The 17,139-nt window shown below is 50.7% G+C and overlaps 1 protein-coding gene across 1 annotated transcript in view; it reads left to right on the forward strand.

Annotated features, from left to right (window-relative positions):
* Positions 1-8,946: 8,946 nt before the first annotated feature.
* Positions 8,947-17,139, forward strand: part of LOC309604023 (acrosin-like) — a gene marked incomplete at both ends in the record, with an annotated part of 74,708 nt that continues 66,515 nt past the window's right edge. Inside the window, 2 exons of the mRNA XM_082338902.1 lie at positions 8,947-8,970; positions 9,289-9,383. Of these exons, the coding sequence (XP_082195028.1) occupies positions 8,947-8,970; positions 9,289-9,383 (119 nt within the window). The remainder of the gene's footprint in view (positions 8,971-9,288; positions 9,384-17,139) is intronic.

A 17,139-nucleotide genomic window follows, 5' to 3' on the forward strand; every position in this document is an offset into this window, starting at 1 on the left:
TGTTTCTCCTCCTCCTGTTCATTCTCTTCCTCCATTTCTTCCTCCTCTACCTCCTCTTCTTCCTCTTCCTCCTCTTGTCCTTCCTTCTATTCCTTTTCATGTTCCTCCTCGTACTCCTTCCTGCTCTTGTTCTTCCTCTTCCTCTTCTTCTTGTTCTTTTTCATGTTCTTCATCCTGTTTTTCCTACAGTTCTCCCTCCTCCGCCTGTTCTTGTTCTTTCTCCTCCTTTTTGTCTTCATCCAGTTCTTCCTCCACCTCTTCTTCCTCTTCCTTGGTCTCCTTCACTTTCTCTTCCTCGTACACCTTTGCATGTTCATCTTCTCCATGTTCATCCTTCTCCTGTTCTTGTTCTTCATAGTCCTTCTCCTTATACCCCTCCTTCTCCTCCTCCTCCTCCAACTCTTCCTCCTCCTATTTCCTTCTGCTTTTCTTCTGCCTCTTCCTGTTATTCTGTTACTCTGTTTACCCTCCTGTTCTTTATCCTCATCCTCCTGTTCGTTCTGTTCTTTTTCCACCTTCTCCTCTTCTTCTACCTCATCCTCTTCCTTCTCCTTCTCCTTCCTTCTCCTCCTCCTCCTGTTCTTCACCATATTCCTCCTCCTTCTTCCCTTCATCTTCTCCTAACTCATATTTCTCTTTTTCTTCCTCCTCCTCCAAATCCTGTTCTTCCTCCTCTTCTTCCTTCTCCTTGTCCTCGTATTCTTCTTAATTTTTGTCCTTTTATTCCTCCTCCTCCTCTCTCTCCTCCCCCTCATCCTCCTGTCTCTCCTCCTCCTTTTTTTTCTTCTCTTTCTCCTCCTCCTCCTCTTCCTCATCTTATTCCTGTTCCTTTTCCTATTTCTTCTCTTGTTCTTCCTCCACCTTTTCTTCTTCTTCCTCTTGCTCATTTCTCATCTTTCTCCTCCTTATCCTGTTCCTTTTCATCCTTGTCCTATTTCTTCCTCTTCTTGATCCTCCTCTTCCTTCTTGTGTTGCTCCTTCTCCTCCTCCTCCTCCTACAACTTTTCGTCCAACTTTTCCTCATCCATATCCTTTTGTTGGTCTTAATCCTTCTCTTGCACTTTCTCCTTGACAACTGTATGAGATTTAACAAGGCTTAGTGCTGGGTCCTGTGCTTGGGTCATAACAACCCTATGCAATGCTACAGGCTTGGGGAAGAGTGGCTGGAGAGCTGCTTGGCGGAAAAGGACCTGGGGGGTGTTGGTCGACAGCCGGCTGAAGATGAGCCGGCAGTGTGCTCAGGTGGCCAAGAAGGCCACTGGCACCCTGGCTTGTATCAGAATTAGTGTGGCCAGCAGGACCGGGGCAGTGATCATCCCCCTGTACTCAGCACTGGTGAGACTACACCTTGAATCCTGTGTTCAGTTTTGGGCCCCTCACTACAAGAAGGGCATTGAGGTGCTGGAGCGTGTCCAAAGAAGGGCACCGAGGCTGGTGAAGGGTCTAGAGCATAAGTTCTGTGAGGAGCGGCTGAGGGAGCTGGGGTTGTTCAGCCTGGAGAAGAGGAGGCTGAGGGGAGACTTTATTGCTCTCTGCAACTACCTGAAAGGAGGCTGTAGTGAGGTGGGGGTCGATCTCTTTTCCCAAGTAGCAAGTGATAGGAGGAGAGCAAATGGCCTCAAGTTGCACCAGGGGAGCTTTAGGTTGGATACTAGAAAAAAATTTCTTCACCGAAAGGGTTATCAAGCACTGGCACAGGCTGCCCAGGGAAGTGGTTGAGTCCCCATCCCTGGAGGCATTTAAACAATGTGTAGATGTGGCACTTAGGGACATGGTTTAGTGGTGGACTTGGCAGTGATAGGTTAACTGTTGGAGTCAATGATCTTAAGGGTCTTTTCACACCTAAGTGACTCTGATTCTGAACCCCTCAGCCCCACATGCCGTTCTCCAGGGCTTTGGTGAATCCTGTATCAACCTCACCTCACCAGTCTGCCTTCTACAGCTGTATGGTGGAGCCTTGCTCACGTGCTGGAGCGCAGGGCAGTCATGGGAGAAAAGCAGGAGGCAGCCACGTGCGTTGCATTTGCTGAGCAGGGTGGAGAGCAGTGGCTTGAAGGGGGGCAGCCTCAGAGCTCGTGAAAGGTGCGGGAGCTTGGTGCTGCCATCCTGGCTTGTGGGGTTAGACCTAAGGCCCAGAGCTGAGTGTGCAGCCTGGTCCCTGGGATGACAGGGCAGGCTCTGTCTGAAAGTGCAATAGCTGCTCTTCTCAGGGCCCTTGAGGCATTGCATGGCTTCACAGGCACCAGAACTGGGCCCCAAGCAAACTGGACTCAAGGCTGCTTTGGTTTTTGAGAATGGACCTGAAGGTGGTGCCCCATATCTGCTTAGAGCAGACAGAAGAAGGCCTTAGAGAAGACAACTTGTCTTCTGTGGATACTCTGCTCTTCCAGCACCAGATTTTGCAGGTGGTTGAGGGGGAATGATGCGAGAGGTGGCCACACTTCACAGATAATTGAAGGAAGAGCTGGGGTCATTTTGGGGAGAGGAATCTGTCAGGGACAGCGGTACCCAGGAAACCGCATCAGTGATGCCATGGAAGTCCAAGGTGACCTAGCTAACGGCACCTGAAACCCCAACTCTGTTCACAGATGGGGCAAACCTGGGAGCAAGGGGGAAAAATAACCGGGGCTGGGTGCCTTGTTTGGGAGGAGACAAGGGGGGAGAAAGGGAGGAGTGAAGGAAGAGGAGGGGGATGTATAAGCATGGAAAGTGGGGAGAAGGGGGGGATCAAGGAGCCAGTCACACATAAGCAAAGTGCTGGTTGGTTTGCTTGTTTGCCTGAGCCCTGCACCTCATCACCACAGTCCGTCCTACCTTCTTTTTGAAAGCGATTCCAAATCCTTTTCTGTGTGGCCCCACTCTGTGTCCCCAGCGTGACGGGGGGTGGGTCCAGAGGCCTGGCTGCTAGCAGCGGCAGAAGGGAACACAGGTCACAGGGCCCCAGCAGCTGGAAACAGCGAGTGTCTGGGGCCAGCTGCTGGTGGGAGCGCTGTGGGCGTGTGCAGTTGGCTAGTGAACTCGAAGCTGGACTAGCTCACGAGCAAGAGGAGAGCGAGCCTTTCGGTCATGGGGCTGGCATGTGGTTGCAGCCCACCTGGTTGATCAGCCCCAGCACCCACAGACCTCACAAGAGGGCCAGGCCTGCCAACCACCAGCCACATCTCCACCTCCTGGAGTCATGAAGGACTTGGAGGTCCTTGAGCCTGCATACCCTGAGCTGCTTTTGCCTCAGCACGTCCCCTCTGCACTAGCCATGCAAGGTCCTGCCTCTGAAGCTGCCAGGACCATCCATCCCATCCTCCTCTTGCTGTGCTCTTGGCCCCTGGCAAGCGCTGGTGCTGCAGCTGCCAGCTCTGTTCCCACCCAGGGGTGCAGAGCGTGGCTCCAGCTGCGCTGGGATCTCTGGAGACTGGGGCATGCCCTTTGCTTCACCTTGATGATGGTTTGAAAGGAGCTGTTCTGGCTCTGGAGATGATGCTGTCTCATGGTCCCTCCCTGAGCCAGTCCGGGTTTCTGTCAAGAGGCCTCAGCTTGAACGTCCAGCAGAGAGCACAGGGTCCCCTGAGCTGCCCTCCGAGCAGGGCTGGCAATCTCCCCAACGCACAGTTTGCTGCCCCAGTGCTCCATCAGTCAGCGGTGTCACTGAGCCAAAGCTGCAGGGTAGCTCTAAGGCTGAGCTTGGGTAGTTGGGGGGCGGGGGGGGTCTGGTGGGTTTGGGATGGGGTTCCAGCACAGAGCAACGGAAGGGGATGGAGCAGCAAGAGGCCAGGAGCAGTGGCAGCAGGAGGGCTTTGGAGTACAGTTTGGTAGGCAGCAGGGCGGGATCCCTGCCCTTCCTGACCTGGCTGTCCCCAGACCCCATGCGCTGTTCAAAAAGCACTTTCTGCACTTTGATCTCCTTCAGGACTTGCAGAAGCTCCGGCCCTGCGCCGCTCTGCAGCAGGTCATAGTTCTCGGCTGGGTCTGACTCCAGGCCAAAGAGCACTGGGGACAAGTGAGGGGTCAGCGGGGTCAGCCCATGGCAGGGCTGGTCTGGGATTGGATCACTGTGAAAGGATCCTGCAGCAGAAACCCCCAGGTGTAGCTCAGTTTCTTCTCTTGGAGCTTTGGACAGGCAAACCATAGGGGACTTCACAAAGCTGCCCGTGCAGAGGAGAGGAGGCAGCACTAACCTGGTGTGAAGTACTGGGCCTTGTACTTCCCAGAGCAGCCGGATCCAGTAGACTTGTGCAGACCTGGGATTTCTCCTTTCAGGTCCGCTAGAGCTGAATCAGGTGGGCTCTCGCGCCCAGGAGGCTTGTCCTATCCCAGCCTGATGGATGTGGCTGCTGCTGTTGCCGTGTGTGTGTTCAAGAGACTTACGCTGCATTCCAAAGAGCCAGGTACACAAACACGCACGCAGGCTTACACAGTTAATGTGAACGGCAAAGCAGATTCGCATAGAGACAGCAATGCCTTTACCAGCACCCATGTGTATGTAACCACCGCTTACGTAAACATGACCACAGCCCTGGCCTTTTCTGCCTTTGCAGATGATCAGGATTGGATGTTTGCTAGTGAAACATAAAGCCATCTTCACTCCCCAGATTCATAAGCACAGCGTGTTCCTAGTTTCCTCAAATAACAGTATGGAAATGAAGTCCAGGTAATACCTGTGGCTGGATGTCAAGCTCCTAAACCTGCCCGATTGTGTTGTTATTGGCCTTGGCCTCTGAACGGGGGTTGAGGCGGTGAGAAAATGCCCATGATGTTGGCATAGTCCTTAGTGCTGGGTGCAGTCCCATCTGTACCAGGATCCAGTCGTAGAAGTGCTGAGTGGAGGTGTAGACCCCGGGCTGTTTTGCTCTCGCACAGCCTTTCCCCCAGCTGGTCACTCCAACAAGCCAGAAGTAGTCGGCGTTGTTCTCTTTGCACACAAGAGGACCACCGCTGTCACCCTGCAGCGGAGGAGAGAGCGTTAAGGTGTTGTTGGGTGGCCACTGTCGGCACTATGGCTGGCTCCTTCTCTCTCACAGCACCTGCCAGAGCTGTGTTCACTGCACAGAACGGCTCTGCTCAGGTGCTGGAGCCTCCAGCACCTTGTCTGGGAGGGGGCTGTGGGCCTGTAAGGCAGGGCTCTCTCATCTCTGCACAGTGATCCTGGATGGGTGGAAGACGGAGGTTCCAGGGTTGGGATCTGGAGCTCTGGGCTGCCAAGAGCACTAGATGGGCTTTTGGGGAAGGGGAGGTGAGCCCCAACAGTGGTGGGGACCCAGCGGTGGCAGGGTGACTTGCCAGACAAAGCCCGTGCTGGGGTGCGTTTGGGCGGTTGTGTCAGGGCTGCCTGTGCCTCCAGGGGTTGACTTGTAGCACGCCCCTACCTGGCAGGTGTCGATGCCACCCTGCGGATAGCCAGCACACAAGTTGTAGCTGTGGATGGCCCCTCTGTACCACCAGCTGCTGTTACAGAGGTTGACGTCAATGAGGCGGACCTTGGCCTCCTGCAGGACATCCGTTGCTCCTCCAGCTGTGAGCACAGAAAGGAATTAACACCCAGCAGCAGCGGGCAAGCAGTGATGTGCAAGCCAAATAAGCCAAGCGTACCCACGCAGCGTCAACCTTCCTGCACAAAGCGCAGTGAAACGCGGATGCAGCACGGCCCACGCTGGCTCTGTCAGCCACAGCAGCCCCCGCTGGCAGGCTCCATGTCCTTGCTGTCTATGAGTTATAGCGCTGTTCTGGGCCAACGCTGACAAGGGCACTTGTGGCGCCTGGTATGCGTGGCCACGGACATGCAACTCTAAGCTCTCGACAGAGAAGGGTGCTCCTGCTCTCAGCCCCACGTGCCATTCTCCATGGCTTTGGTAAATCCTCTGTCAGCCTTGGCAGATTGGCATAGAGTACATCTTCTTCTTTCAGCCTCTCAGGATTGGGATGTGATTCTCTTCTGAGCTGACTGAGAAAGGATGTCATTCATCTGTTAGGTCCAGATGAGTTCTTGAGTATTAGTCCCTCAGGGCTGTATTTTACCAAACAAATAGCTGGGTCCTCTCATGACCTTGCATGCTGTCTTCTAGGCTCTTGTCCCTGTTTTACTAGCAATGACAAATACAAATTTGATCGATTTAAAGTTTATTCAAGTGATGTCCTTCCAATTCTGTCCTTACCACGCTGCCCATTTCATCCAGCAAGAACCCAAGAGGTGACTGGAGCAGTACCTAGTCAAAAATTGCAGGACGTCTTGCTGGAAAAAGAGCTTAACCTATTGTGTGGCTTCCCCTGATACAGTCAGTAACTGCCTTTGTCTTGCTAATTCAGCCTGCAGGTTTCCGTGGGACTCCTCTGTGCTCCAGGGTCTAAATATACCTGCTGGCACAAGTGTTCGCCTTCCTCTGCAGACACCGGGATGATGCCCTCCTCTTAGGAATGCCAGGTAGGCATTCGTTATTGCTGTCATGTGGGTTGTGATCTGTCTCCTGCATCCTGTGAGAGCGCATAACGCGTCAGCTTTCTGCTCAGCATCAGCGAGAGAACACATACCCTTAGGAGCACAGTCTCCTGCTGTTCTCTATCAATCAAGTACAGTGTCAGGCACGGGCTTCCTTGCTGATGTTCATGGTAGAAACCATCGCAGCTGTGAATAGGTGTCTGCACCTGCATGAGGGGTCTGGGCTCCCACTGTAGTCTATGGAAGTTTGTTTGTCGTGGTTTAGGGCGTGACTGATCTTACCTAATAAAAGGCTTTCCTCTAGGACGTGTCAAGCCAGCCTTGAACCCCCTGATTGCACGGACTGTACGGGAAGTCCAAGGCAAAGGGACTTGGTGTTGACAGCCATATTGTAGACAGAACCTCTGTGTAGATGAATCCTGCTCTTAGTGTTCTGTGTGTGAGTGGATGCTGCTCCAAGAGCGTCCTCTGCCTTGCCTTCATTTGCTGTATTGCACCCGGAGTAGGAAATGATCAGCCCACAGCTCTTAAGACAGGCCCAGTCTGCAGAACAGTAGATCCAGCTTCCTGCAGAGAGGTGGGGAGCGGCTGCCTGGGCAGTGCTCGCGGGCGAGCATTTGGGGTCTGAACTACGTCAGCTGTTGTTTCTATGAGAAGAGGCGGATCATCTGGAGCCCTCCTCCTGCTGTGCTGGCATGCAGGCTGTCTGTCTATCAAAACTCTGAGCTGTTACTGCTGTGTCAGCACGTCCTGTAAATACGCAGTAGCTTTGTTCCAAAAGTGAAATAAAGCCTCTGGCCTACTGAGGTTGGGGTAGTGGGACCGAGCTGCCTGTTAAGTAAAAATACATCCCAGTTCAGTCATTGGTACGCTGTGAGCGTGCCCTTGACTCACAGGAATATAGGTAACATGGCAGAAGGGCAGTGGGGAGTTCTGGCACATGCCAGCTGTCCCAGCATGCTGGCAATGCCGTTGAACACATCCTTTCTAAACTTGACACAAACAGCTAGCGCTGGCCCCAGCATCTGCATCAACGGCCAGGTCCAGCGGAGCAATCTGGGGACTGCTTCTGGTTCCTAGTGCCTAAAGGATGAGAAAAGGCGATGCAAGCAGCTCTCTAGTTAATGTCTTTGTCCCAGGATCCCCTGCAGGGCCATGTGCTGGAGATCTGGCAGAGCCGATTTTCCAAATGCCCTGTATATCTCGTTCAGGGGGCTTGCTGCTTCCAGCAAAGGTGACTAATACTACCAGTTCATGAAGGAGAATAAGGCCTGGCTGCCAGGGACTTGGAGTTGGAGAGGGGTTTGAGTTATTGGCTAGAGGTGGGGGTTTGTCTGGGGCTTTGTCTTTAAATGCAGCTCTGATGTTATGGGTCACAGCTTTTGGGTGCTTTCAGTAGCTGCTCATGCTGGATATCATCGCAGGTAGGCAGGTGATTTCACTTTGACTTTTCCAGAAGTATATGCTTTTTTTTTTCTTTTTCTTTTTTATTTTCTCCCCAGGGTGGGATTTGGGGTTCAGTGCATCATTAGTTAAGGATTTTCCAGGTTCGGTTTCTGAAATGCAGAGCCAATGTTGAGACAGACAGGCGTAGTGCAGCAACATGTCTTCCTACAAAGCAAAGAGAAGGCATTCACAAAAGCGTAGGACTTCCTTTCTAATTCAAGATGCTCATAATACTCGAGGAAGACCTTTCTGTTACACAGAAACTCCTTGCAAGAATACCAGGAAAAGGACAAGTGCCAGCTTCTTCTCTTGACAGAGGAATGGTTACACATCTGCCATTATTATCAAAGTTAGCCTGTGGTTTAAAAAAAAGATGGTTTGAGTGATTTGGGCATCTGTGACATCTAAGGACTTGTAGCTGTGCTAGTTCAAGGTAAAGCTTTTAGGGAAGTTCCTTGGCTTTAGTCTTTTTACCCGAAGCCATAAACTGGCCCAAATCACAGCTTCTTGGAAGCAGAACATAAGATGGATTTCTTGGAATGCACAATGAAGTGCTAGCCCTCTTCCAGGGAGAAGAGTACGGTAATCCTTTCCATATGGGATTTAAATACCTCCTATTGTTAAATGTAAACGGCAGGAAGAGAAGAATGGGTCTTTTAGACAGAGCGATGCTTTGCTTGCCGTAAGGGTTTGAAGGTGCTCGGGGCGTCTCCGTTTCCTCCCGAGTCCACACGTTCCTTGTGGCTTCTTCAGTTTACCTGCAAGCCTTTCTCTTGCTGGCAGCATGGTTTGAGGTGCATCACTCCCTTTCTTGTCACTCCTCTGTCCCCTGTCAGAAGCAAGGGCAACATAGGTGTTTGGACAAAGTTTTGGAACAAGTGTTTTCTCATGGTTATTCCTCAGAGCATGGTCAATCACAAGGCATTCCCATCTCAGTCTCCTTTAGAGCTGGCTTAGTCTCGGACATTGATTCCAAGTTTCTTTTCTCCTTAGTTTGGAATCAAACACTTCTGGGTACAAAATAGGGGGTGCTGCTCCTGGCAAGAGCTGTTGATATCAAAGTCTCTCTCCTGATGACAGATGCAGTGAAGCTCTGTGTACCCTCTGTGTCCTGCCTCAACCTGAAGGCGTGTACGTGGTGGTAGAAGTCCTGCCCTTTGCTGCTCTTGAGCTTTTGACCGTTTCTGGCCTCTCTGTGGAGTCTCTCTTCTGCCTCTGGCTCTTCTCTTCATTTTGTAATTGGTCTGCACACGCGCACCCCTGTCCTGGCTTGTGAGGTGGCTGCTGATCTTCTCTCATTGCAGCTGTGAGCAGGTGCTGGAGACTTTTACTTCTTCTTAGAAGTCCCAAACCACTGACTTCCAGTCCATGCTCACAAGTTTTCTCTTTGATGTGTGTCTGTGGTTTTTTTTCAGGTGGCCTGTATGCAGTTGATCAACGCCATGATCCATCTTGGTTGTGACCTTGACTTGGGAGTTCAGATCCGTCATGAGCTGTCTGTAGACTCCATGTAACTCATCTTGAATTCAGAAAGCAGTGCCAGTCCTTTCGTGGAAAAAAAAAAAAAAAAAAAAAAAAAAAGGAAAAAAGAGAAAAAAGAAAGGTCGTGCTTTTGAAGAAATAAAATTTATTTGGTTTTAGTGAGCAGGTAGGTCAACAGAGCATGTACACTCCTTTCCTGGTGTCCAGCTATTAATGAGAGGGGGTATGATTATGAGAACCTGCTAGATAATGATACTCTGTTCTTTTGCATTTTTACCATCTTCCATGAAAAGAACTACCGAAGGTGGTAGCATAAACTGTATGCATTTGACAGTGTTTTCTCAGTGGGGAAGTTCAAACCGGTGACTTGCCCGTTATTGCTCCTGTAATCTGTGGCAGAGCTAGGACTTGGAGTGAGATTACCATGCTTAGTCTTACCATTCCGGAGTATTAAAAGCATTTCCTTGAAGCACTTTCCCAAAATAACAAGACCTGCCCTTCTGAAATAGCTGTTTTCCCAGGAGCTGCACCCGAGCTAAGGCAGATGGGAGAGTCTTGCCTGCTGTCAGCCACCGAGGCTGATGACAGGTCGCCCAGCAGTTTTGGCAAGGACAGAACAAGGTTGATACGTATGCTCCTCCGTGCTGATTGTAAATTCTGGAATTTGTCTTGCATAAAGTAGTCTTCAGGTTTTGCAGGTTGTAGGTTTGGTAGGATCAACTGTGTCTTAAGCACGATGGTAATAGCAAAACCTGCAGGCATCCATGTAGGGCATTTTGGATTTCACAGAATCTGCAAGAGTATTGGAACAGTTCCATGTTATGTTGAGGTACGGTAGCTATAGTGTTATCGGAGGAAAGTCTTGGCAAAGAAGATGAAGACGGCAAAGATACTCAAAAGCATTATAACCTTTGAGTGTGGAAACATGGCATTTACACTTCATATGAACAGTCTACTGTTCTTTTCAGAAATTTACAGAGGACACTTTGCTTTTCCATATCAGAACTTAGTGATTTTAAGTGAAAGCTCTCCACTGGGATATGTAAAAAATGAGCCATGTATCCTGGAAAGAAGAGCAATTACAGAGACTTGATAGTCTTACTCTTGTGTTTTTCAGTTCTCCTTAAAAAGCAGGTGTGGGCTTCTTCACTTGTGTTGTGTAGGGATTCCAAAAAAAAGCACCCTTGAAACTTCCTCTGAGATTAAAAGTGGGTGAGACGGATCACGTTTTCCTCCCCTTCCACGATCCTGCTTTCTCTTGGAACTTGTTTTTATCAGCATCATAAATTCTTTGCTTTCACTAGAGCCAAGAGAACATAAGACTTTCATTGTTTTTTCAGGCCGACCATCTCCTGTCAGACAGAGATATCCATGCAGAAGTGCTCGGTCAGAGAGGCCTCGCTGCAAGAGGACTAAGAGGTGGGTGCGTGGTTAGTGATGGTTCTCATCCATGCTTTGGAGGGTTTTCAGGTCGGTGGTAATTAGAGAATAATAGTATGATAATTACTGTGGTAGTCTGAGGGTAGGAGATAGATAAACACAGATTTGGGAGGAGGAGAGGATCCTTTTTATTAGCCATTGGCTTTTACAACACAGTGTTTGTGGGTCACTGACAAGATGATCGTGGAGGCAATGGCTGAGATTCTGTAATGGAAATTCTTTTGCTCTGCAGCTGAAGCCCCAACCACCCTCTAACAGTCTTAGTCAGACGACTGAATCTGGAAGCATACAGTTTCTTTTCTCCAAACTGAAGATAATGCAGTTAGAGGGAAGAGCCTGTTTGGAAGCTTTAGTAGTTTGGGGTCAGAGGCCACTTGGGGGCTGGGGCCCTTGGGGCTGGGGGCTGTTTCTGCCCTGTGCCCTTGACCTGGAGCTCCCAGCTGGGAAAGGGCTTTCCAAAATCCTGCTGGAAAGTGCTCCGTAAGAAAAAGCTGCAATGTGAAGATGGCTTCCAAGACGTGCACAAGAGAACTTGACTGATCTTGAACTCTCCTATGCAAGTGGGTTTGCTGCTAGAAGAAACCAGACCAAACCGGCTGAAAACAAGCAAAGTTGCAACAAAATTGTGTAAACTCAGCTCATAAATATGCCTTAAGCGCACTTGCACAGAGGGTTCGCCTGTACAAAAACTCAAAAGTGAATGGTAGCAGACGATATCGTGGCCAAAGCCAATAGGTTGAGCAAATTGTAAAAAGGAGTACATGAATAGTCTTAAGACTGCATATAAGGACCGAAGAGTTGTAACACAGCGTCCTTCTCATGCTCCAAGCTGAGAGCACCTTTATTGCTACCGGTAAAAAGGGATTTTAGCTAGCACGTACTTCTGCTGCCTGCCTTTTTTCACAGTACCTGCACATGAACTGGAAGAAAAAGAAAATGCAAGCAAATCCCTTTTGGTAACAAGAGAGCCAGATGTGGGAGCTGTGGTTGAGCTGGGGGACAGGGAGCACCCCTGGACCAGCCTTGGGGCTTGCTGCCAAGCTGCCTTGCTGCCAGCCTGGGAGAGCTGCCTTCAAATGAGCTCTTCCCAGCAGGACATTGCCCAGGAGTAACTGTGAGGGTTGCTGTTCTCCCTCCGGAAGCATGGCCCACACCAAGCACAGCCAGAGCTGCGCCTGTGCCAGGAGAAGCCTTCAAGCAGAGCCGGGGCTGATGGTGACAGCTCCCAGCAGCTGTCCAGGTCAGAGAGATGCAGGTAAGATGGCAGAGAGGGGACACCGACTGATGGCCACTTCTCTTGCAGGATCAGGATTTAACAGCAGGAGGGAGCCAGGGCACAAGGGCCCATGAGGTGAAAAAATGCATCAAAGAGCCAGAGCCCAAAGCAGAGGGAGAAGAGAAACAGGTGCAGGTCCCGTGGCTTTCAAGGTAACATCTGCCCCAGAAGCAGAATAACAGTAAAAGGCATTGGGAGGTCCTGGAGTGACGGAGAAAAGTGCCTGGCAGAGAAAAGAGGCCAGAGAGACAGGAGACAAGCTAGAGATGGAGGTGAAAAAGATGGCATGTGGAAACTGAGGATGCTCCTGCTGTGCAGGTCCTTGTGAAGACCCTGGTGGCTGAGCAGCTGATGGGGAAGGAGCAGGAAGCTGGCTTCTGCTGCAGGTACTTGTGGTGTCACCTGCTGCTGAGGAACTGACAGGGCAGGAGTTTTTCATTGACTTGTGCAGATGCTGGTGATACCACTTGCGGCTGAGTAGCAGATAGATAGGAAAAGACGCATGGCCTGCTTAGGTGTCGGTGATGTCATTCGTGGCAGGAACTGGCCCGTTGCTTTTTCAGGTGCTTGTGATGTTACTGGTGGCTGAGTAGCTGATAGGGCAGGAGTCTGTCTGTGATTTGTGAAGATGGTTTTTGATGTGCTACGTGCCTGAGAAGATGCTAGGGCAGGCATGGAGAACTGTTTTATGCAGGTGCAATATGCATGGCTAAATAAAGAGAATCAATCCCCTTGGTAATTCTCTGCTGAAGTCTCCTTGCCTCTCTCCTAGGCTGGCAAAGAACTGACTTTTACACAGGTCACCAGAGCAGGACTGCTGCCAAGAAAGATCCCTGCGCTTGGCTGCTCACCTCGACCCTGTTCCTGCTCATGTCCCCATTCCCGACGCCTCTCTCGCTGGATTCAGTGACTAGAGGGCACAGTAGTCCCAAGCGCTGGCTTCTGGAGATAAAAGAGGATGCCGATGGAGAAGCACCTTCTCTCCTTTTGCAGTGAGTCTCGCGGTAGGCTTGGGAACTGAGTGTTTTATACTTTCTGTGAGGAGAAGTGCCTACGTGTTTCTGCCTCGGTTTTGCCTCAGAAACTGATTTCCTATCTAGGACGCCTTGTGACAGGCTCAGAAATGGGCCAGAAGGCGTATGTACTGCAGTTCTTGTGGGACACCGCAGAAGCATCTTCAAGGGGAAGTGTGGTCTTTTTTACTCAAAGTCCACTGGCCAAGTTTGCCAGGAAACCAGCTTCTCAACAAGATGACCCTGTTGATGGGGACCATCAGTGGCAATGCTTGTAATGCCTTGGTTTCCTTGTCTCTCTTGCACGGGATGCTGCACTTGGGAGAAGACAACGTGAATCGCACACAGGCAACCTGAGCCTCTGATGGAGCAGCACTGGAGATGCTCTGTTCCCAGGCAATTTTTTCCCCCGAGATCTCTACCTGCTAATTTCATATGCTCAGCAGCTGTAGAAAGCTTCCACCCTTCTGGATCACAAGGGTGCTTTCATAACAGAAGTCTTGAGTTGAAAAATTACAAAAAAACCCCGAACTCTTCTGTTCTTTCTTGCATGGTCAAACTCTCTACAGAAATGAGAAGCACCACTTTGGACTGGCTTTGGTTATGATGGCAATTTTATTGTTTTGCTTGTAAATGTCAAGTTTGATGGTTAGCATTCTTTTGATAATGTTTGTCTGCGGCCTTTGATGGTAAATTGCAGGTTGTGGTGGCAAGCTCCGTCACAAGTCCTGAACGCTTCTTTCCATAAGCCACGTGCCTGAAACACCTGGCAAAGCGTGAGGCAACATTTGCTGGTGATGCTGCAAATGTTGCTTACTTTTGAGTCCTCCTCTCCAGAGTTCTCTTTGGATTTCTTTTTCTTCTTCACTTTCTTGCATTTCTTTATCAATTCTGGATCACCAGGATGCTCGCTTCTGTCTTTTGCCGCTTTCTTTCGGGCGCACTTTCACCCCCCCCTTCACAGGACTGTTTCCTCTTCCTGCATGGTTGTTCTTCATTTGCCTGGCAAGGGCCTGCAGACTCTGGGTGAACTGGCACTGGTGGGAGCAGACGTTGTTGAAGTGAGGATGTGCCCAGCTGCCGCTCACCTACCGACCCAGGATGCGAGTCTGCTCTGTGGCCGCTCGAGCCGTGCACACCTTCCCCTCCTGAGCTTCTTCCGTTATCAGGGCTGTTCCTCTCCCGTTGGGAAGAGCTGCACAGGTTCCCACTGCCATGCGGCAGCTGACAGTGAGGGCGCTTCTGCGTTTCCGCGAGGGCAATGCGCCTCCGCTTCGGAGGCGGGCAGTCTGGTTGGCTTCTGTTCAGCTTCTCCTCCTCCTCCTCGGTGTCAGAGTGTGCTCTCTTCCTGCTGCAGCGCTGATGGGGAGTTCCTGCAGAGTCCCGTGTTTGTCTCTTCCCTTGGATCCTGGGCCTGTTTTCTCCGCCTTCTTGATTTCTCAGTGCCAGGGTGCCTCCAGAAAATGCCCTCTTCAGCACTTGATCCAGCTTTGTCATGGAAATGCCCTTTGTCTCTTGGCATTCAGCGCCTGCTCCAGGGGTCAAATTGTGGTGCCTGGAGAAACAACAGTGATCTTAGTCTAGGGTTGTTCTTGCAGCCTCCTCATGGCTTCAGTCTCATCCTGTCACTTTCTGGCAGCACTTGATAGGACAGGCAGAAGACTGACGCAGCGCTAGAAGCTGGAAATGAGATCGTGGTCTTCCAGCCATGTCTGTCCCTCTCAGAGCAGTAACTCATCTTAAACCCTCTCGGACCTCCAATTGGCCTCTTTTTGCAGCTAGCCAGTCTCAGGGAGCAGACAGCTAGGAAGTTACACAAGCGCTACAGTTTAGTGCCAGACAAGGAGGGAGAAGGCAGGAGGTGGTGAACTGCAGAAGAGACAGAACTCAACTGGACAAACAGGAATTCTCTCCTAGGCCAGAAAGCAAAACCCACCGGAGGAGAACACCACCGCCCAGATCAGTGACAGGAGAAGGAGTGTATTCTGAGCACTGTCGCACACTTGTTATTACCTGGCATAGAAGAGTAAATATGCACGCTGGCAGAGAACCGTCTTGATGTCACAACGATCCACAGAGGCATCGTTCATCTTGTACCAGTGTCCATCGCTGGCCTGCAAAGAAAGGCAGCGCTATCTTTAGATGAACTGCAGGGGTTTTAAAGCAAAACCACAGGCAGAACACCACTGAAGGACACGGACACCATACACCAGTGCAAATCACAGAGTTGTCTCCTACCTTCACGAAGCAGTAATAGTGTCCTGCCTGGCAGCCGGAGCCTTCATGTACCAGGACGGCATACAAGGAATAGAGGAGTGGTTCTCCAGGGTCTTGAGACATGTACGCGGCAAGGTCCAAAGATTCCGGATACTGCACAACCTGAAGAGAGACCAAGACGACCCCCAAATTATCCTGAGAGTCTTCAGGAAGCAGCCTGAGAAAACCTTGCCAGCAAACCCAGGCTAGAGGCATAGAAACAGATCTTCGCAGTTCATCAAAACCAGGTGTTGCCATTTCATCATTGCAGTGGCAGAAAACTGTTGTTGGCCAAAGCAGCTCTTGACGAGCACAGGAAAGGGCTTCTCTTCACACTGGCACTTTCCTCTTCCCACAAGGGAAAGAGCAAGGCATAGCTATTGCCTTGATTTTTCTTAGAGGGCCGCACTCGATAGCCGTGGTGTGCAGACATGAACAACTTCCAAAAAAGGGTTCTCCTTCGGGAAAGGTCTCCTTCCAAGCAGACAAAGTTGCAGTGCCCTTGTGTACATACCTTGCTAATCTTTCTGCCAGAGAAAGCATCAAATCTCTTCAAGCAGACTGTCAGGACGTTGGAGGAGCGATGTATGGTAAGCCTCTTGGATGCAGTGGCCAGCTGTTCACACCTTGAAACAAGCACAGACCCAACTGTTGCAACCTGTCTTCTCCCCACTCTGCCCCCCACCCCTGTAGGGCTGAATTAAGGCTTGTTTTGCCCAGCTATCGTGCACACAGGTTTGCATTTCAGACCCCTGAAGCCCACACGCTCTCACCGAAGGTAGCTTCGGTCTGGGGTGGCTCACTTTGGAGAGCAGCAGTCTGCAGTCTTTACAAGACCAGACCTAGGCATGACACTGTTCAGAGAGCCGGCAGGGGCTGCTGCCGCTCCAAGGACTGAGGTCTCCTGCACAGAGACGCAAGCATCCAAAAAGCCTTGGCAATTAAACGGGTGTTTGGCTTCTTGAGGAAGCTGCTGGTGCCAAATCCCTGCCCAGAGCTCCTCCTTGCTTTGGCTCCCCACTGCACATGGGGCCTGTCTTTTCCCTTCTGGCCCGAGGGGTAGTTCAGTGGGCAACTTCCTAGCTAGGAAGGTTGACCACCTCCAGGGCAGATGATGCCAGCAATAAAATTCTCATGAAAGCTTTCCAAATATTCAGGCAGGATAGAAAAAATTACCCATCTTAGAAATGAATGCATTATTTTCCAAGTTCCAGATGATTCGGGTGGATTAGTCGTACGGGGAAGAAAAAAAAAGGAAAAAACCCCAAGCTGTCTCATGAGTGGGTTTCTCAATTAAGTCAGAACATAACTGGTGCTCCCAGACATGCAATACCCTAACCCAGTATCTGCTAGGAAGGTGTCATTAGTAATAATCTTACTTGCTACATTTATAGCCATTTTCGCCATCCAGCTGCTCAGGTTTGACAAAGTCTTCCAGAGCTGCAGTGAGAGTTGAGGCTGCCTGGATGAGAAAGAAAGGAGAGCACTAAGCTCCTGGAAACTCAGAATCCCAAGAAATAGCTGCCCGTGTGGGACCGGCGTTATCCCAATAAGCAGCTACCCCTGGGCGGTACCAGAGTTGCCTGTGGTACGCGTGGTCAAAAGTAGCAAAAGCAATCGACCCCATCCGTCCAGCAATCAGACGCGTATTGAGGGCGTCCAAAGCAGGGTGGCATGACAGTGCCATCCTGGCTGCAGATACCACCCTTACTCTTTGCCCAGCTGACAGCCAGCACCCAGCACAGGCAGACCATTTAGAGGGCTTCCAGAGAAGGAGCCCAGAAGCCCAGTTCCCTTCC

This window comes from Platalea leucorodia (assembly GCF_965183815.1).
Source record: "Platalea leucorodia genome assembly, contig: HAP1_HAP1_SCAFFOLD_306, whole genome shotgun sequence".
In the NCBI taxonomy this organism is placed as follows: Eukaryota; Metazoa; Chordata; class Aves; order Pelecaniformes; family Threskiornithidae; genus Platalea; species Platalea leucorodia.